The 22,275-nt window shown below is 37.9% G+C and overlaps 2 protein-coding genes across 3 annotated transcripts in view; one reads left to right on the top strand and one right to left on the bottom strand.

Moving 5' to 3' along the window:
• Positions 1-22,275, bottom strand: part of LOC143032269 (uncharacterized) — a 77,343-nt gene that overhangs the window by 9,522 nt on the left and 45,546 nt on the right. The gene's annotated exons all lie outside the window — the stretch shown is intronic.
• On the top strand, positions 1,933-21,475 carry LOC143032215 (uncharacterized). 2 transcript variants are annotated; one of them, XM_076196693.1, is made up of 5 exons: positions 1,933-2,205; positions 7,391-7,513; positions 16,213-16,362; positions 16,871-16,975; positions 18,721-21,475. In XM_076196693.1, the coding sequence occupies exons 1-5, from the start codon at positions 2,049-2,051 to the stop codon at positions 18,843-18,845; spliced, it is 660 nt and encodes a 219-aa protein (XP_076052808.1). In that variant the 5' UTR covers positions 1,933-2,048; the 3' UTR covers positions 18,846-21,475. The 2 variants fall into 2 exon arrangements, with proteins under 2 accessions (XP_076052808.1, XP_076052802.1); XM_076196687.1 differs by lacking the exons at positions 1,933-2,205; positions 7,391-7,513 and adding an exon at positions 14,714-15,832.

Genomic DNA, 22,275 nt, shown 5'->3' on the forward strand with positions numbered 1-22,275 from the left:
TCGCGTCGTCTGTCATACCACCTAAACTCAGGAGCACCTAAAAATCATCATAGCGAAGTCCATCAAGCAAAGTTAAGAAGAGAAGACCTAACCCAGAATACGGAGATTATAGATCACAACAAAGACCCAAGACGTTTACCCATGTTAGAGGCTTTGTATATTAAGGATCTATCCCCGGGAATGAATACCCAACTCGAGGACTTAAAAATCCTACCAAGTGTGAGAAGATCATTCCCCAATGAAAACGAGACAAAAAACACAGATGCACGCCACCCTCCAACCTACAGGACGACACGGAGCTCCGGCGACGCCAACCAGACAAAATCCCACATCGTCGATCAGACAAAATCTCACACCGACGAATAGACAAAATCCCACAGCCTGTCCCATATATACCCACACACACCAGCCCAGCCCTTAGATTCGCACCTGCCACTGAGGAAGCACCAAGAGGTGTGAAAACGCGTTTTGGCTTTTTTCATAAATTATGTATGTTATTCCACAACATGACATACGGAGATTTATTAAGGTTACTGCCTACAGAAGGCAAGATTACTCTAAGAAAGAGAGAAAAATACGACAAGAAGCTCTGTCATAACAAGCTTGCCATTCATTTTAATGATATATATATATATGTGTGTGTGTGTGTGTGTGTGTGTGTGTGTGTGTGTGTAATCACCTCGGATCTGCTGCAGCCTCTGTCGAGACAGCCAGACACCACCCTACGGCAGCGAGCTCAGAGCTCATTATTTGCCGATCTCTGGGTAGGTCTGAGACCACTCACACACCACACACCGGGACAGCAAGGTCACAACTCCTTGACTAACGTCCCGTACCTATTCACTGCTAGGTGAACAGGGGTTACACGTGAAAGGAGACAAACCCAACTTATCTCCGCCCGTCCGGGGAATCGAACTGCGCGCGTGTGTGTGTGTGTGTATTACAACATTATATATTATAAGGGAGCATCCCCGAAATATCAGGAATAGGACGAGAGCAGATCAGCTGGTGCTACAAGCATAGTCTAGATAATTTATTAGATTTTCGCACAGCTATTCAATGTTTAATAACACGAACAATGCCGTGTAAATAGTGATGGTTAACTACTCATACGTCACACATCCGAAGATTACTGACGATGGCTGAAACTGTTTTCGGAATGCAGGCGATTTGTTCAGTTGAAAAATAGTGTTTTATTACCTAAATTAAAGTTCAACAACAAAAATGTTTTCTAGTAATAGTCGGAAATGCTTTATTATTTATTCTGCTTGGAGTTTTGAAGAAGAAAAAATCACCCGATGTGCATTGTGACCTTTAAACGAACCCTCCCTCTTCCCCACTTTTTTCACTTACACGAAATAATTTATGAAACAAATGAGACATTCCTTTGGGCCGCGTCACCCCCTTGGAATCCCCCTCCATTTAGCCCTGAGTGTCGTATAGGCCCTTCCGATGGCTGTTGTTTATTACTTGTGAGACGCGAGTCTCATGAATGAGAAAACTGGTGCAAGGGATTGAGTAATTGTTAACATGAGTTGGAACGATATATGAATTTAAAACCAGGTTAATTAGAGAATAAGTGAAGGTTAGATACATAGGCCCATCGGCGGTATTCTTACCACATTTTTTTGCGACAATGGCAATAGAAATGGGTATCTAAATATGGTTTTATATGCTACAATAATTGTGTTTTTAAACTAAAAAAAAACCTGTATGGAATTTTCTATGGTTTGTTAGGGGTAACTATTGATAAAATATGCATTTTTTTCAGTACATGTGGCAGCAGTGCAAAACAAATGCATTCTTTTTGTAAGTATATACTAACACACATACATATTAGATCATTATTCAAGGTAATTTAAGTATCGTATTGTCATATATATGATTATTTAAACCTAAAACAAAATATAATCGTGTCCGTTAGTACAAATGCGCTTCGTTGGTAATACTGTTGGGAGGGGCTGTATTAGGACGCAGTGATCTCACCTGTATCAAAGGTGTAGTGTAGATGAGAGGATAGGTGCAAGTTAACATTTATTTAAACAAAAATGAGCAGTTTTGTGGAATACGAGCCAACCACGCATCCATACGGATCTATTATATTTGGCATATCCTTTTTAAGCAATGTTATAGCCTTCTCTACACCTTACTGGCTTAAAAATGACGGGGAAGGCGACCCTGAGTCACAACATTTCGTTCGTATTGGTAAGTGACAGGAAATAAACAAAACATTGGATACAGATCTTATCACATTTTTTTATAGGGATTTCTATATATATATTACTTCATGATTGACTATTATCCGAAAACAAATAGAGCATGGCAATAGATATTAAACTATTACAATAATATGCTGTTATATGAAGAGTAATTAGGGTTAACATTCGAAGGCCTTGCAGTTTAAAGTAAAAAGCAATTAACATGCCATAATATGATATTGAAAGATGATACTAATTGAGTTTTAAGGTTATTTAAAAAGATTAAAACTGACAAATTTTGTGTATTTACCAAATGCAAAGCATCACAGCAATCATGCTAATTATTATTATAATGCTCCTAGGACCTATGAGATCTGTCTTCTGCAAAGAAATACTTTATTAGCAAGGCCAAGGAATGATTATGATTGGAAACTAAGTAAAATTCCAGAATAATACAAGCACTGATACATGAAATTTACATTGTCCAATAGCATCTAAAATTCCAGAAGCATACAATCATGTTACATGTATATTTAACCTGAAACTTGTGTTGTCCAGTAGCTTGTAACGCAACTTGACTTAACTGGTATTTTTTTTTTTTTAGAAATACAGACCTACACATAGCAATAGAAAAATATTGACTTTGTAAATTGTAATACATTAATATAATATGTTTTATTGGCAGAAATGAATAACAAAAAACCTTGCTAAAAGTAAATACAATATTGAATATTGAACGGAGCTGTGATGTTAGGTTCGAGATGCCTTGTCATCCGTCTAATCCTATCAGTGTCAATTTGACCATGGCATTGATGAGCACCGGTTGTTGTATCACTTCAAGTGATGTCACCACGTTAAAAACAGTGCTATGGAGGTGAGGTTCATGCTTTTCTTTTAAGCTATGAAACTCCTCTACACCCTGCAGTCTGATTGGATGCCAAAACCAGCTGTCGGCAACAGTAATGAGTTTATCATACTTTAATTTCTTTGACCTCTGCATCTATCAAGACAAAGGTCATGTCTCAAGCAGTTGTCACCGCCCTGTTTGTTAGTGTATTGCTTTTAGCAACTTTTTCTGTTACTGATTTCTGCCAATAAAAATGTATATTATGTTGATGTATTATAATTTAGAAAATTAATATTTAATTTTCTACTGTATAGTTTAGGTGTGCACTTCTATAAATTTATCACCTGACCTAACTATTCCATAGGAAAAAGTATATCTATTAAATGAAAAAAAAAAAAAATGTTTTTAGTGTTATTGGAGCAAAATCCCAATAACTCATAACCTAACCAAAAATCTAATTAGAAAAATGGATAATTTAAATGAAAAAAAATATACATAGATATTAAACAGGTTTTTTTCCCTCTTAATAGGGATGTAGTTCAAATCAAAAGGCATAATTCACTACCACCTATTTCATCCCCACATACTCCACTCCCATTCACCACTCCTCCCTCCCTCTTTTCTTGGTTCCTCCTGGATGACAGGTCATCCCTGCATCTCACCCACTCCTCTGGGTCAGAAGCAAGATGCAAAAGAATAAAGTGAAAAAAGCATATATGTGTTACTGGAACGGAGCTGGAAATTGATAATAGTGTTACTAGATTTGATAAATTTTCCACATCCCTTTAACAGAAAAAGTTAGAAATCAGCTTTGTAATGAGAGTTATCTGGATCTGATATTGAGGTATTTTAATAGAAGTGCACACCTGTGTAATATAGCAATAGAGAATTAGATATTGATTTTATAAATTATAATACATCAGTATAATATGCATTTTTCTTGGCAGAAATCAGTAACAAAGAGCCTTGCAAAAAGCAAATACACTACAACAGAGAGCTGTAACGATAGGTTCAAGGTGCTAGTTGGTTTGCTGAATTTTTAAGATGCTGAAAACAGTTTATGAGGTTAAAAGGTCATGAAAGCAACATTGTGAAGTAATTGGTTCGGTCCCGCATGGAACGGTGGCTGGTTCGCTTCATTCCCTAATACTAATGCTGGATATTGATTGTAATCTACAAAGCAAGGTCACCAGTTTTGCTGGTGATACCAGAATCTTCAGAGCCATATAGTCAGAAGATGATAAATTCATGCTACAAAATGACTTGAACCAAATCTACTTATAGGCTGAGACAAATATGAAGTCTAATAGCAAGAAATTCCTGTACATAGACTTTAATTGCAATACCGAGCAAGAAAATGAAGTATATTTGGATCCTGAACATACCAAAATAAGTTTATCAAACAAGGTGGTTGATTTGGGAATCACAGGTGCTGTCGGTTGTGAATTTTAAGACCACATCATAAAGGTCACTAATAAATGCTTCCAAATGATGGGATGGATCTTGAGGACTTTCAAGTCATGGGATGAACTCACAATGTTAACACTTTTTAAATCACTAGTTCTTCCAAGACTCGACTATTGCACGCAATTGTGGTGTCCAACTAAAGTGTGTGAAATTGATCTTGTAGAAAAAATCCAAAGGCAGTTTACTAAATTCATTGCAAACTTAAAAGAATTGAGCTACAGAGAAAGGCTAAAAAGCCTAAAGCCATATTCACTTGAATGTAGAAGAAAAAGATATATTGTAATTTATCTGTCAAAATTTTTGGAGCACTTGGTGCCAAATTTAATTAACAAAAAAGAGAAGTAAACATTTCCAACTGCAGAGGGTGCTACTGCTATGTGAAACCAGTACCAAATGGAAAAGCTGGATGCAAAGAGGAAACTATATGAAAGGGTGATTTTGCTGATGGTACTGCATGTTTAAATGTGTTTGAGATGAAATGTTTGAGAAGTACTGTATGTTGGGGTTACAAGGTTGGATAGAGTGAGAAACAAGGAGGTGAGGAGGAGAGCTCAGGTGGAAAAGGGGATGGCAGATAGAATTACGACTGGTTGGTCGGAACCAATTGCAGTCATGAGTTGATGGCTACCTGTGCGTGAATTTGAGGCTAGGTATGATAAAAAAATAAAAGAATAGTAGGCAGGACCCAACAAACATTGCTCCTTTCTTGTATACTACAGGAGTAAGTACATATGGGAACAAATTAAGAAAAACCACATATCTAAAGGATGTACTTACCTAGTTGTATTTTACGGGATGGGGAGCTATGCTCGCAGTGTCTAGTTTGCTCTTAAATTCATGTAAAAAAAAAAATAGTTTTCCATACAGATGCATAAATATGTGCAATAGCTTAGAAGGTGCTCTAGGTCAAGCTTAAAAAATACAAGGGTTTAAATCTAGATATGATATACCTAGATCTCTTGATCCAACACTCACCAACTGCCACTTGTGCAGCCGTTTGGGCTCAGGACAAACCCATTTTGGGAATTGGCCCAGAACATAAAATGCCACCAATTCCTGAAGTGGGTTTATGTCATGGGCCCAAATGTTCACACTAGTGGCAATTGGCAAGTATTGAATTAACCACTTCCATACGGTGACGCCTATGTAGGCGGCATGAGGAGCAAGTGGGTACGTGATGATGCTGACGTCGGCATCTTGATTATATTTATTGTAGTTGTACCTACGTAACCTCCATTCTTTCTAAACTGGCTTCATCATATTTTTTATGGTTATCAAAATTCATGGGTGAAAGAGAACGAACGATTGAGCACTGACTTCATTTTTTATAATGCTATTATTATGATGAAACATCGCGCGTCGGGCAGCTAATGCTGCCAGACGTGCGATGTGCCCCGGAGTGAAGAGGTTAAGAGACCTAGGTGTAACTGGGAATCAAGGATATGGATAAAGTTGGAACTTTACATGTATTTGAGATAGGTATGATAAAAAATTAGAGAATAGGAGATAGGACCCAGTGAGCACTGCTCTTTTTCTGGATATTACAATTAAGTAAATACACTGCCTCTGATCCAGGGCAGTGGACAAGGTGCAGGGATGACCTGTCATCCAGGAGGTGCTAAGATAAGAGGGGGGGTGGAGTGTATTTATGGATGGAATGGGTGGGAATGGTTTTATGCCTTTTTCTTTTTGGCTACCTCCCTTGTAAGGGGGGAAAAGCCTTGGTATATGTAAGTAAATACACACACACATTGAAACTCTTATCCATCCAAGACTGAATATTGGTCAGTGGTATGATTCCCACACACAGTGAGAGATTACAAAGGGTAGTAACCAAACTGGTTCTCAGGCTGGTAGATAAACCATACTAAGAAAGACTAATTTCATTGGATATGAAACCATGATTGCATTGATAAAAGAGATCTCTTGATTAAGGAAAGGAGGGCTTTCAGAAGTCATGGGAACAAATTGAGAAAGACCACATGTCTAAAGGATGTGAAGAAATAGTTTTCTGCATCGATGTATAAATATTTGGAATAGCTTAGGTGATGTAGCCCAAGCTCAGACACTGAATTCAGAGCTAAATATGATAATTGGAAATCAAGGATATAGATTGAGATGGAAGTGTGCATGAATTTCAGGCTAGGCTTTGATAAAAATTGAGAATATAAGATGGGACCCAGTGAATGTTGCTCCTTTCCTTTATACTAAAACTACATACATATATATACCAAAGGATTTTTCCCCCTTACAAGGGAGGTAGCCAAAAAACAAAGGCATAAAAACCATCCCCACCCATTCCATCCCCAATACACTCCACTCCCCTCCACCCTCTACCCTCCCTCTTATCTTGGCACCTCCTGGATGATGGGACATCCCTGCATCTTGTCCACTGCCCTGGGTCAGAAGCAGTGTTGCAAGACACACCACATCCACACCAAGGCTGCTTCATTGAATCGACGACCCCCCCCCCCTCTCCGTCCCCCCATGCAGAAAATGAGAAGACGGGGAGAAATCCCTTCGGGCTGCATCAAATTTTTCTCATACATACTACCTCACCCCCCATCCCTTTCCTATATACTAAAATTGGGTAAATATAAAGGGAAGCAACTAAACCTGCCAACTGTGTATATGTGTGTGCATTTTTTAGCAAATTGTGATGTATGAGAACAGAGCTATAAGTGAAATCTCGTCTTCCAAATTCCATTGATCATATTTTGCCTTAAATGCATGCATATATTTATGGGTCCACCTTACATGTACCACACAAATATATACCAACACACAAAGATCAGCTACCCCCACCACAGAACAAACACCCAAAAATTTAGTGACACTCGTTGAATTCTGGTATTCATTGGATTTGTCTTATTTTCAGGATTGTGGGAAGTGTGTTTTACCACATACAATGACTTCAAATATCTCTTTGATCGAATATACGATGGCTGCTATTGGACTTTGGATGAGGAGATGCATGTTATCAGTGATCAAATGCATAGACGTAAGTACCGAAACTGACTAATACTGATGGTCTGTGAGTTACTCTCTATTCCTGTTAGTCTTAGTTTTTAGTAAGTGCTGGATGAACAAGTTTTGCACTTGTTTTGAACTTCAAAGAAGCAGGTACTGTAATGAGCATTGTTTACACACTATAACTGATCCTATCTCCTTTCTTGTACACGTCAGTCCATCTTAAAAGAATACATTTTCTTGCACATTCTGGTAACAAAGCATCTGTGAAGCTCTCAGTTATGTTGAAATGATTATTGCCTGCCATTAAACTGTAAATTGTATTATGGTTTTTGTAATTGTTTTGTTGCTAGATGATTTTATTTTGTCTGGTAATTCATGCCCCAAATGGATGTTTACATTACAAATAGCTGAAATTAACCAGGACAAAACTGAGGCTGAAATAAAGGGAAGGGATAGCCTTCCATGTGATAATAATTTCACCCTGGAGAGTAAATGTGTCTGCAGCAGAGTTAAAATAGTTGAGAAATTGCACAGGAAGTAGAACTTGATGTACTTAAAATGCTAAGTGCTAAGATAGAAAATAAACTGATGAATTATTGGATGTTTGGGAATGTTGGTCATCTGACCAACAAAAGGGCAGTTGAGATCATAGAGTGAAAGGAAAGAGACCATGTTAAGCTGGAAGTACTAGTAGTGAAAGTTGTTAGAAAGGGAATCTTATAAGAGATTTAGTTGACAAGACTGGATTTGTACTAATTGTTAACTGGTGGAAATACCTCATTACTTTGTGGAGGGTACACCTTAAACATGAGCTGCAAAATGAAAAAAAAATCTTGATTTTTGGAAGTGAATGCAACTGATCAGATTGACAATGTATTTAAGTAAGATCAGTACATGAAAAATTGCTCGTGTCCAATGAAAATTAGTTCAAGTTCCAAAGAAAAGCCAGATTTAAAATATTGGGTCATGAAAGACATGATTGAGGATAAACAAAGACACAAGAATTTGTAAAGGAAACTGAGGACTAAAGAATAAACAAATTTTTTGTAGAGTTCTCAGAACCTGAAGGAATGGCATCAAAAGAGGGGAGAGAGCAATGTAATACAGGAAACTTTGTAAAGAAACTGGAAGTGATTTATGCTAGGCCTCATATTTGATACTGGTACAACTTTTAGACCACATTAATGACCTGACAACAAAAATCAACAAGAAAACAAATTTAATTAAATCCATCATAGGCATTGGCTACAAGCAATTCATAAAAAACCCATTCAACTACACCTTCACAGCATAATTCCCAACAATTAGCTAGACTTAAACAATTTACAAACTTTACAGAATGGAACACTGAAAGTAATAACAGGATGTACCCAAACCATCCTATTTGGACACCTGCATTAAATCAAAATACTCCTCATAAAACACCACATGAAAATAACAGGAACACAATTCTAAACCAGAATGCTATCCTACATTTTCTGATACAGACAATCCATAGACAACAACACAATATATCTTCTCTGAGTGACTTGTCATCCAGGAGGTGCCAAGATAAGAGGGAGGGTGGAGGGGAGTGGAATGTATTTAGGGATGAAATGGGTGGGAATGGTTGTTATGCCTTTTCTTTTTGGCTACCTCCCTTGTAAAGGGGAAAAAGCCTTTGGTATATGTATGTATGTATGAGTGACTTGTGGATCTACCTAGAGGTTGAAGTATGTAGGTCTGCAAAAGAGACCAGGAGCAATGAATTGATTGATTGATTGCTATTACTACTGTGTGCTAGAGTATTGATGTGAAACTGAAAAGTAAAGAAGAGTTAATTTAGGTGGTACAGTAGGCAAGGGTGGGAAACTTTTCCAAGTGCCATGTGAATGTTTACAACATTTATGGTTCATATAATATTGTTAAGACTGCCTACCTCTCTCCTTCAAATATTTAACTAGTCAAACTTAATGTAAAGTTTACACATTATTATTGCTATTATTTTGCAAGTATTACCATATCAGTTTATATTATGAAAAAAAATCATAAAAGCTAGACTTATTGAATTTCAAATTAGCCTGGGTTTGCCATGGTGCTCCTGAACAAATGTTTCAGTGAGCTGGGTATCCTCACCCCTGATGTAGGGCATCAGGAGTGATGAGCGAGGGAAGTAGTGGCACTTGACAAGAAATAGTACACCTAGGTATCATGATCATACACTTGCCAACTGCCACTTGTATGAGCGTTTGGGCCCAGGACATAGATCCACTTCAGGAATTGGTGGTGTTTTATGTCCTTGGCTAATTCCCGAAGTGGTTTTATTGAAAGGGAAATGATGATGTTTATCTTATTGTTTGAAAATAAAGAAACCTAAGCATATATGCACCAGGGTGGATGATAGGGGACATTAGTGGATTATGTAGTGGTGCCCAAAAAGAGGATTGGAGGAGTTCTGGGCATGTGTTTAGAAGAGAGAGCATTCTGATTTATCATTGGTGGGAGGAAAAATAAAATTGGATGTAACAAAGAAAAGGTGTGGCAAAACAGAGGTGCTGGAAGTGAGCAAGTTGAATCAGAAGGAAAGAATACCAGACAAAGTATGGATGTAGTGAAAGTAAAGGTAGAAATGGATAAGTTTCAATTAGAAAAAATAAGTATTTAAAGATAGAGTGTGAGATGAGGATGGGAAGGAATAAGAAAAGGCAGTTGTGACAGAAAGTAGGTGAGCACATGATGAATAATTGATAATTGTTTCATGGACTGGAAAAATTGCAGCCTCACAGCAGCTGGCAATTGTCCTTGGGCCCTCCCATAAATCTCTCTGGGAAGAAAATTTGGGCTATTAACTGTGTTGTATCAGTGTTGGACTTCACATTACTGGTTGAAAGTAGTATGAGGGGAGTAGTTACTGGATATCATCACTTCATGTGTGACAAGGTGTAAGAAATACAGTTGAAGGTATAGAGATCTTGAATATCAGATCCTCAGAGCACACCTCTTAGAAATGAGGAGGTTGATGAGTTTTGAAAATGGTTAGCTCAGCTATCCATAAGTATAAAAATATGTTTTTAGAAGGAAGTGAAGAGTGCAGAGGCAAACTGGGTAGAGAGGAGGTAAATGGGGCAGAAGGATATATGTTAATGGAAATGAATGCAGTGAGTGGAAGCTGGGTAGAATATTTCAAATTATTGAATGTAGAGGGGCAGGGAAGCTTTGGTGGTGGAAGATCCTAAGAGAATGATTGTGATGGGAGGGGAAAAGATAAAGAAATAGCAAAAGAGGACGTACACATAGCATGAGAAGCAATGGAAGCTGGAAAGACATCTGGATTGGATAGGTGTTATGTGAAAGAGAATGAGGAGCTTATGCTAGGTGTGTAGCTGCGGCCAAAGGCATCTCTGTTGCCCTCTGCACTTGGACTGTTGGGGTAGGTAACAGTCACTGCTGGAAATCGAAGAGAAGTGTGGGATTTGAACCCATGGCTAAGCAAATGTGAAACCAGCACACTACTGTCATGTGGAATGTGTTACAGAGGGTGGTGTTATAGTGGAATGGCTGGTGATGTTCTTTAATATGTTTAAGGGAAGGAAGTTAACTATTGGATTGGAGGCATGTACAGTGGCTGCGAAAAGTTTGGGCGCAAAATTATAGGCGCCCCAACTTTCCCCTAAACTCAAAACATGTGAAAAATACAACTTTGCACCCAAACTTTTCGCTATTTTTCAATGCTAGCGTTTGTACCCGTATTTAGCCGAGACAATACACACTATTTGGCAACTCTGTTTAGGTGCACTCGATGTCACATGGAGTCAGTTTCTAAACATCTCTCACGGAGAGTAGTCTTTTTTTTGTGGTGGTCTCTGTTTTTGTGCCTTGATATCTCCGTAATGGGAAGTGGTAAAGAGCTGGAAAGAGACACAGTTGTTACAATCATAACCCTCTATAAGGAGGGTTATAAGTGTAAAGATATTGCTACTCGTGTGGGAATTGGAGTGCGTCAAGTGCAAAAGTGGACCAAGAAATTTCGAGACGAAGGAAGTGACATCATTCGTACTCCAAAGCATCGCTCTGGTCGGCCAAGGAAGATATCAAATCGTACTTCTACGGTTCTAACTGCCTCCTACGGTTATTAGGAGGCAGTTAGAACCGTAGAAGTACGATTTGATATCTTCCTTGGCCGACCAGAGCGATGCTTTGGAGTACGAATGATGTCACTTCCTTCGTCTTGAAATTTCTTGGTCCACTTTTGCACTTGACGCACTCCAATTCCCACACGAGTAGCAATATCTTTACACTTATAACCCTCCTTATAGAGGGTTATGATTGTAACAACTGTGTCTCTTTCCAGCTCTTTACCACTTCCCATTACGGAGATATCAAGGCACAAAAACAGAGACCACCGCAAAAAAAAGACTACTCTCCGTGAGAGATGTTTAGAAACTGACTCCATGTGACATCGAGTGCACCTAAACAGAGTTGCCAAATAGTGTGTATTGTCTCGGCTAAATACGGGTACAAACGCTAGCATTGAAAAATAGTGAAAAGTTTGTGTGCAAAGTTGTATTTTTCGCATGTTTTGAGTTTAGGGGAAAGTTGGGGCGCCTATAATTTTGCACCCAAACTTTTCGCGGCCACTGTACAGTATGTATAGTTGCACTATACAAAGGAAACAGGAACAAGTGTGAATGTAGTAGTTTTAGTTGGAACAGTCTGGCAAATGTGGTTGGTAAAATGTATGGGTGTTGATTGTAAGTAATAGGAGAGGAACAAGGGAATAATTGGAGAAGAAAAGTGATGGTTCAGGAATAGAGGATGCATAGATCAAATATTTATAGTACAGTGTTTGTTTTTTTTGTTTTTTTCCTCAAAGAAAAAGGATGTATCTTGGCTTTTTATGGACTATAGAAGGGATATGACAGGATGTGTTGAAGTGTATTGCAGGTATATGGATTAGGGGGTAGTCTGTTGAGTGGTAAAAATACAAAAAATCATAAGTAATAGAGCATATATAAGGATTGGGAATGGTGAGAGTGAATGGTTTGAGGTTAAGTTGAAGGTGGGGCTACTTCAGAGTTGTGTGATATCACCATGGATGTTCAGTATGCTTATGGATGACATAGTAAGGGAGGTAAATGCTAAAGTGCTAATGTTATGCAAAGGTTTGGAGTGATTGAGTGAGAGTGGAGAGAAGAGGGAGATGAACCAGTTGTTTGCAGATGACTACACTTGTCTTATTCTTAGGAGGGACTAAAACAGTTGGTGTCAGATTTTAGAAAGTTGTGTGGAAAGAGAAAGTTGAGAATTTCACTGCAAAGACAAATGATGAAAAAATTATAGAATGCCTGATCTGCCCAAGAATAGGATATGCCGCAGTGGTGTCTGTATACAAGTGAAGAATATGAACAAAATATAGAGAATACAAAAGAGTGTAGTTCCTTTGTAATCTGGCAAAAGCCCTTGGTGTATGTATGTATGTATGTACAAGAATGTGACCAAATTGGCTCCCAGTTGTGCAGGTAAACCATATGTGAAGATACCTGCCATCATAAAAAAGAAGAGAAGTGACATAATAACTATGTCCAGGTCTTTAAGAGGAGTGGACAAAGTTGACAGAAAATATTGTTTGGTTTGAGAAAGAGGGCATCACGAGGTCAAAGTAATAAATTGAAGAAAACCTTATATTTGAAGGATACCAAGAAACTCAGTTAATTTATCCAATGCCTCAAGTGTCTCTTGCAGGAGATCTGTGGCTCCCAGGTAATTAGCAACAGCCCCTGGATTGACCCATAACTCACTTGAGGAAAAAATATTGTGTTGTCTGGGTGTGGCTAATTGGGTAGTTAAGATGAGGTATTTGGTGTCCTCTGTTGTTTCTCTGGCTAGGCCTGTTCTGTGTAAGTGTTATCTCAGTGTTGGATGATATCCTGAAGGCTTGCTTCTCATGGGAGGGAATTTTCTTTGGGGTTTATGTCTTGAGGGGTGTTTGGTCTTGGGATACTTACTTTGTGATCAGTTCCAGTGCATTTTTGTATGGATGTATTGTGTGGTGCAGGTGGTAGGTAGATAGTTGTAGATGTTTGATTATGCTATTGATTTTTATTTCATTATTTGGTTGGTTGTGCGTCTGATGTAATGAGATAGATGAGTAGGGTGGGTTGAAGGCTTTTGCATAGGACTGTGTACTTATAATCTTAAAATCTTCTTGTGATGTTCTTTGGAAGTGTATTGAGTGTAGTTCTTGATAACTGTTTCATATACTATTTGTAGCATTTCCTTCTACTTTCCAAAGCTGAAGGTTGCGATTGATTGTAGTTTATTTTCTTGTTGATTTTTGCTGTCTGATGTGTGGGGTAACAGTCATGGAAATATCATAAGCGAGGCTCATAATTTTTGGGTTTGTTTAAAGTAGAAGGGTATGGCCATTCAGTTTTACTCTCAATTCGTAAGATAGCTATTTTTATACAGATGCCCCCTTTTCTGGAATAATCTATAACATTGGTTCTCAATCGCCACACAAATTCACACTGGTATCCACAAACCAATTTTTTTTTTTAATTTTTTAATGCCGAATGATTTTGTTCAGTGTTGATATCTCCGAAAGGTTGAAGAATGTAAGTATAATGGAGAGAGACAGAACCTCATGGGTATGTTCCCTTTTCTATTATATAATGCAGGCTAAAGGAGCGCCGTGGGTCTCCAAGGAAAAAAAAAAAAATCACCAATTCCATCGACATTTTCAGGCCGCATGAAGGGTTGTATTCGGTCCCCCACTGCGCAGATATTGTATCAGTAATATCCTTCGGCAAAGCTATTTACATTTATTTAGTTATCTATAGTGTTCTGTAATAGAATTTGAGAAATTAATGGGTGTTGACAAGGGATATAGTAATTTTCAAATAAAGAAGTTATCAATTGAATGTAATATGCTGAACAAGTTCCTGTTGTCTAGGTCACGGTAATTAATATTAAGGTCTGATATTTTAATTAGTGTTCAGCTTCCCCCACCACTCCCGTTTCCGTTCCTACGCCGTGCAATCCTTGGGCTCCTTCGTGGAAGGGGGTGAAAGCACTATCTATAATGAACAGATAAATGCAAATCTTAATAGAAATATTTGTAGAATTCGTCGGGAGACGCTTTAGTAGAAATTTATAGTAAGGATAGAATTAGCCAAATTCACGATCCAGGGCGGGTGACGTCATAAAGACAAAATGTCGGATTACGTTCGAAATTAACCCGCCATGACAGTAACCACACCCCAAAATAGACACGGAAATGCCAGGCGTACGATAAAATTGATCTTATGCATTTTTCATAAATTATTACACTTCAGAGTAGCAAGTAATTTGTATATTGAAGGCTGGGTATTGGTTAACGTAATTTAGTCTTCTTATGGTGTGTAACGCAAGTAACCTCATGATTGTACCAAAATTCTTAGTTTCCAGTACACGCCGTTAGTGAAAGCATGATTATGACATAAAAAAGTTAGTATGTTTATATCAGCATTGTATCGTGTAAACGGGTTTTTATTTATATGACTAGTTTTGTTACAGTTTTGAATGAATTGTTCGAGTGACGGCAGAAAATATTTGAAAACTCAGGTGAGACAGGTGTGGCAGGGGCCCTGTAGCGAGGCTAGGCAGGTACGGCAACGGACTAACGCTATTGACTCATAATGGGTTGGGGAGCAGAAAACGAATAGGGATAGGCGATTGTTTATACAAACATGGTGTTATGTCCGTCTTTATCTTAACACAATCATTTTTAACTGTGTCGTGCAGAGTGCGTCAGTGGTAGTGAAGTGTGGTATAAATGAATATGTGAAGTTAACTAATTTAGGAATGGTCGAAAAAATTCCGTGTTGGTAGACAATATGAAGTGGACTCAAATGTCACAATGTAAGAACCGTATCTTCACCTTGGGGAGAAATAAAAAGACGTGAGCTGTCGAAAGTAACGAGGAGAACGTCAGATTGATGAAGTATTTCCATACAATCAGGTATTTCGTGACAGCACTCCGATTCAACCCTAACCCTAAAGAAAGAACTGACTTGTTTACAAAACATTAAACGCATCAACATGGTTATTCCTCCTCGCGAACGACGAACCACTGCAGGATGGTGGGCCATAGCCATCTTCGCCCTCTGCTTCATCCTCATCACTACTGGTTTCTTTACTGATTTCTGGCTGCAGGCTGAGAACAAGGCTTATGGAACACCCATGCAAAATATTGGTCTATGGACTCAGTGTTTCCGTAGTCTCACTGTAACTGATGATGTGTACAAAGAGCGATTCTTTGTAGGCTGTCGTTGGTTGTATGACCCCTTTACAACAGGCTATGAGGATGTACAGGCTATGGTGCAACAGCGTGAGTATTGTAGGACTTCAGTGGTGTCATAAATTATGGATATATGTATTGTTGTGTAGAATAATGTATTTGAACGAAGTACGAACAAAACGGTTTGGTGGGAATGTTGACAGCCGGAATTCCCCGTAAATACTGAATGAAGTTAAAGGTTGTTAAGAATTTATCGCTTGTCTTGCATGATTTTTTTTTCCAGTGTTGATTGAAATTAATCAAAAGTTCATTTTACTAGGAATTGCTTGTTTTGTATTTCTCCGCATACCATTTACCTTTACAATGTAGGGACCATGGCAAGAAACTGAGGATATGGGTGGAAATAAACAAGTAAAATGTGTGATATCTTAGAAATGAATATCTGACGAATGTTCTTGTTTGACTTGCAGCATTCTTTGTGACTGTCCAGGTGTTCTTCACCTTTTGCTTCACTTTGGCTCTCATCAGCTGTATTCTGGTGGGCATTCTTGTCCTTTGCCCAGGGGAAGACATTGAGCGCCAAAATCTCAAGATACTCTCCATTATCCTCTTCATATCTTGTAAGTTGAAATGTTTTGCTTGGGAGTAGTATGTTTGTATATAATGTCATCTTCATGATCCTGTGAGGTTTGTTGTAAATAATGCAAAATAATTTTGTTCCAAGAAGGGGCCTGCAGTGTAGATAGGATCCAAGTTTTTTGAGACCTTAATTTAAGTGAAATTCTTTACTAAACTGATTTGAATTAGGATTATGTGACAAAAGTTGAAAAACTAGTTAAATGTGGTTGACAGCTATGCATTTAATGCAATTATTTCTGCAATTTTAATCAGGGCTTCAAATATTCAAAGGTTGACTACATGTTGAAACTTGGTCACACAATTTTTAGGTGTCAAGTGATTATATTTAGCATTGAAGTCATAATAGTATTTACACTTGAATGGGGCATATTCTTGTATCTCAAATGGGCGAAGGAACAGATAGAAAATGGAAACATGCTGGCTTCTTATTTTATTTATTTAATTATTTATTCATATTATATATTTAAGTGTGGATTCTTTCTTTTACAGTTGGATTTGGTTTCATAGCTGTACTTGTCTTTGGCTGCCTGGGTGACAGTCGTGACTGGATGCCACATTGGCATCACAACCACCTCTCGTGGTCCTTTGGACTCGGTAAGTGTTCCAAATTCCTTGGTTTCTGATCAGTGTATTGGACATTGTATACTGCATTGGGGTACTGATAATCATTTAACACATATTTTGGGGGAAGTTCAAGGAATAAATGGATCAATTTAATCTGATATGATAAGATATTGGATGACCTATTCATGTCTAAGATCAGTCCCACAACTGGGACCAGTGATAGTAATAACAATTTGTTTATTTAGTTAACAGCACAGAGAGATACTAATAATATACAATTTGTGTTAAATTTAGAGGTCAGAGCCATATCAGTGCTGATAAGGTTTTGTTTCTGCCTGTGGTAGTCCTGAATGGATGACATCAGAGAGAATTATCCCCCCTGCTACTCATCTTTAAAACCCATCAATGTTTTCTTCATTTGAATTTGGGGCATATGCTCGATCTCCTGACTCAGGTCAATGTTTGCCATTTTCCTCATACTTTCACATAAAATGGCAACCAGTAACTGTCCTCTTCCTCCTTCCCCTCTTCCCACACCATCCCAAAATCCAATTTCCCACCTACCTGCTCCTTCTGGATGATGGGTCATTTCTAACTCCCACCCACTGCTTAGGTCATGGCAATGCAGCAAGACAAAGCACTTGCACAGCAGGGCCCAACAGGTAAAGCTGTTTTACCCCCACATCTTCATAACATGATGACAACCCTCCCACCCCATTCCATTGGAAAAATTACAGAGCAGCAAGGAAGAAATTTGTTCAGGCTCATCATTTTGTTATCTATTCACAACCATTCTCCAATCACACCAATCTCCCTCTCTGCAGGTCAATAGACATTCCTCTTACATCCAGTACCTCTCTCAGTTGTAGTTTATTCTATTCACAGCCTTCCACATTTTTTTTTGCTAGTTTTTACTTGTTTTTTTCATATGCCCAAGCCATCAAAACATTTGTAGATCAGCCCAATCTGTCTGCTGTTGTATAGTAATAACCACACCCAACCAGCAAAAGTGTTATTTTTATTCACAAAATGGGTCATGTTAGAGGCTTGTGTATGTGTAAATTCACATATTGGAGAGATATATAATAAGGGACTGGGTGCAGGGATGACCCGTCATCTAGGAGGTGCTAAGATGGGAGGGAGGGTGGAGGGGTGTGGAGTGTTTTCGGGGATGGAATGGGTGGGAATGATTTTATGCCTTTTCCTTTTTGGCTACCTCCCTAGTAAGGGGGAAAAAGCCTTGGTATATGTATGTATGTATGTATCAAGATGGGAAGAGTGATGAATAGATTTTGGATGATTGTGTGGTCGATATATGCATTAACTTAGCCATTACTTTTAAAGGGAGAATATGTATTTGATGTGTACATATGATTATACATACATACATGTATGATTATAGTTGTATAATATTCTGTATCAAATTTGGAAGCTAATAGTGTTCATGCTTGGCATATAATTTGCAGTGTGGGTTGAGTATGGAGGATAGGTGAACATATACAAGGTAGCAGGGGTTTGCTTTGTTGCATAGTGCTAGAAAGGATAATAAACAGTAACAGGACCCACTGAGCTGATATGATTGTCTTTGAGTGGTTAGGATTTGATTTTGGAACCAATTTGTTATTTGCTTATTAACCCCCCCAAAAAAAGTCATTCCTGGTGTCTTCCTTTGACTTCTACTGTTTCTCTTCCTAATACTGGCAGGGTTTGGTAGGCATGCTCTAAATTTTATTAAAAAAATTTATTCAATATTGTTTTCGTTTTTGCATTGACAGCTGTGGTAGGTGTGGTAGCAGAGTTTGTGGCTGCTGTACTGTTCTGGGTTGAATACCGTATCCAGACTCGGAAAGAGTCTTACCGCCAAGGACACGGCGTCTTCACCCTAGAATCCAAGACTTAAAGGCACAACATTCCTCTCATATTTTACAAATTCCGTCCTCAGTCTGCATTCCAATACATTAGTTGTTGACAAGATGAATGGTGTGAATCTCAGTTAAGAGAAATTTATTTTGACCTATTTATGCATAATGGCGGCTTCAGATTTTATTCCGTGGAATTTCATAAAGTTTCACTGCAGTGGAGAAGCACTGGAATTTATTTTAATGATACATTCAATCTTGAATGAATGATAAAATAGAAATCCTGGTTCTGGATTCTTGTTCAGAGTAACTTGGCATTAACCAGAATAAAATTGATGCTGCCATTGGGCATTTGTGGGTTAATCATAGTGCAGGAAATTATTACAGTTAAATGACTCAAGCTTCACCTTTTCAAGTGCAAAGAATGTTGCGCACTGGATGATGCCAAAAAGGTTTATTTGGGAGTCCAACCTCTTAAAGCAGTGCTGGATCTAGGCCTGTGATAATCCTGTGCAATTTGTGTGTTTGGAGACTTCTGTCCCCTGTTGTTTTACATTAGTAGTGTAAGCATTAACTTCATAAACAACTTCATGGTATGAGGTTTCTGTAGGTTGTGTGATTTGCTGACTCAAGTGAAAAGATGAAAGGGCTTAGATTTTGCAGTTATTTTTAGAATTAGGCATCACATGAATTTATGGTCCATAGTGTATGCTCAGGAACACTCCAAAATCCAGCACTGTTGAAATATGTTCATAATTTTAGGGATTAAATAGAATTATTGTGTTAAAGTAATCAAAACGGAAGTGTCTATAAACAGCAGTTATGAGTACAATTGTAAGAATCTCCGATAGTTGAATGTCTTAGTCTATTTTGATACAGGTACTGAACCCAACAAAATTGAAGTATCTATATAACCATGAAACCTCAGTTTTCACAACTGCTTTTCTCATACAATTTAAAAGGTACAACACCGTTGCCTTTGAAGATGCCTTTAATATAAATGTGGTGGTTCTCATTCCGTCCGTTATCCACATTCCTGTAAACTTTCTGTGCCTAAATGTCAGGCTTAGAACCATCAGTGTCTATACACATTCCAAAGAAAGGGGGGGATGCTTTGTGCATTGCTGTGATTGTTAAGCAGCTCAACATACTGTAAAAAGTTTTAGTAATGTAGTATTACATATTAGTTGTGACAGCAGCATTGATTGCCTGTGAATTTTGTTTGAAAGAGTGAAAGTTGTATAGATTTGAGATGAATTTCATTTGAGCTACTATGATAAAATTCAGAACTTCCTATTTTTTCTGCTGAGGGAGTGATGTTATAATTTTAATTATGTTTTAGAACTGCAGAAAATTTGAGTTTAGTGTTAGTATGAATTTACTTTTGTTGCTGAGTAGTCTTTCTATTAATTTTATTGGCAGCTTTGTATTTTATTGTATTATATCACTGTAAGTGATAAATGACTGGCACAAATAATCTGGAAAAAAATTTATAGCAAAATTTAAATGTTTACAGAAATACAGGTAATGTCACCTGTCATTTTAAAAATAAGATATGTAATTATATAAAAGGAAACAAGGTTCACATTTTATATATTTGCTACATAGACCAATGATGGATACCTGCTAGTGGTCTACAAGATGGATGTCAAATGATCATTTTCCTTCCATTTTCAAAATCCAATACCCTAATCATCTTGAGGTGTAGCTCCAAGGGGTTGACACTTGTCTGTGAACTGGACCCAAGAACTTGTGTGACTTTGAAATATATTTCAGGTCATTGACATAGAAACTGTCCCACATTCATTCAACTTTTGGCAACAGTCCAAATTTTCTTCCCAGATGTATGGGATGGCCCAGGGAACTGTTAACAGCCAATGTAGGGCTACATATTTCTGGTCACTGAAACTAAGGCAGATTACTATTGAGTGATGCAGCTTTGGAATGATGTGTAAATGGTTTTAAGTACACTGCCAAATTTGGAAGGATGCATGTTGTGCTGCCTGTTACATTTACAGTGATCCTGTGCACTATGTAGTAGGTGCAACCTTCAGCAGTAATTTATTTACTTGTTTGGGCATGTATCTTTTGCATAAAATGTGAACTGACTGTTCATGAAATTTTTCTTTTGTTATGACACACAGTCTGTTCACAACACTTTGCATTGAAACTACTCCCTTTTTTCCACTTACAAGTGCCATCCCCATTGCGTGACATCAGTGGATGTTGACTAGAATGGTGGCCCAAAGCTAAAGGACTTTGTATGAATTGTCCCTCTACACTGACTCTTCTTTCTTTCCTGTGTTGTATGTACCAATTACACCAGTTTACCTTCACCTAAGTATTCTGTTACCTACACAGTTGAAGTACGATATCAGAGTAATACTGTGGTCATATTCTGTACATAATTCTTCTGATGTCTTTATGCCAGATGGTTCAGCAAGGACAGGTGATGGTATGATTTCTTTTCCTCAACCCAGTGATATAATATTAGATCATTTAATTAACTGTCCCAGATTTGTACTTCAGTATTTACTGTCAACATTTCTTTGCTTCATATCTTGGGGTTAGTGCCAATACATATAAAAAAAATCTGGATGGTGATTATTTGGCACAAACCAAATCTATATTTTGTCTACCAGCCCATTACTTTAATAAAAAATGAATTTTTTATTTTGTTTATTTATCCATGTTCAACAGTGAATAACTGTTTTAACTAACATTGCTCCTAATCAAAAGAAAAGGCTTAGAATTTAACACTAATGAAATGGTGGAACACATTAACCACTTCAATACGGGACTTAAATCTCGCGGGCAGCAACCAATGCCAGACGTATGACGTAACGAAATAATATTCGCATCATAAAATATAGTCGCCGCTTATATCGATCGTTCTCTCTTTCACCCGCGAATTTTGAAAACCACAGAGAATGGGATTCAGGGCGCATTTGGGAGAATGTAAAAACACAGGGGCGACTACAATAAATATAATCAAGACGCCGATATGGCAGCGTCGCGAATCCACTTGCTCCTCATGACGCCTACGTGTGCGGCACCGTATGGAAGGGGTTAACGTGATTTTTCTATAGTGCCATTTGCCAAAATAAAACCCACATAAGATTGAGGAACTGGTTATAGTGGAATAGCTGATTAACCTCTACATAGGTGTCATGAGGCACGAAAAGGTATGTGATGATGCTGGTGTTGGTGTCTTGATTATTTTTTATTTATTTATTTATTTATTTTTTCTTCTTCATGAAAGTAGCAGTTGCCGACAAGACTGACGAGTTAAACGCCATGTGAGGACGGAGCCTTAATTTGTATGATGTTTCGCCTATTACAGCTTTTTCAAATGTACTTGACAAAACTGTAATAAGTGAAACGTACAAATAAAGGCTCCGTCCTCACGTGGTGTTTAACTCGTCTGTCTTGATTATATTCATTTTGTAGTTGTAGTTGGCTGACCCTCCC

The sequence above is a fragment of the Oratosquilla oratoria genome, chromosome 1 (assembly GCF_046742065.1).
Source record: "Oratosquilla oratoria isolate Oo_2021 chromosome 1, ASM4674206v1, whole genome shotgun sequence".
Taxonomy (NCBI): domain Eukaryota; kingdom Metazoa; phylum Arthropoda; class Malacostraca; order Stomatopoda; family Squillidae; genus Oratosquilla; species Oratosquilla oratoria.

Excerpts from the sequence above, each read along its gene's own strand:
- LOC143032215 (XM_076196687.1), top strand. The coding sequence starts at position 15,544 with ATGGTTATTCCTCCTCGCGAACGACGAACCACTGCAGGATGGTGGGCC. Across the intron at positions 16,363-16,870 it reads CATTATCCTCTTCATATCTT|TTGGATTTGGTTTCATAGCT; the intron begins GTAAGTTGAAAT and ends TTTCTTTTACAG. Across the intron at positions 16,976-18,720 it reads CTCGTGGTCCTTTGGACTCG|CTGTGGTAGGTGTGGTAGCA; the intron begins GTAAGTGTTCCA and ends TTGCATTGACAG.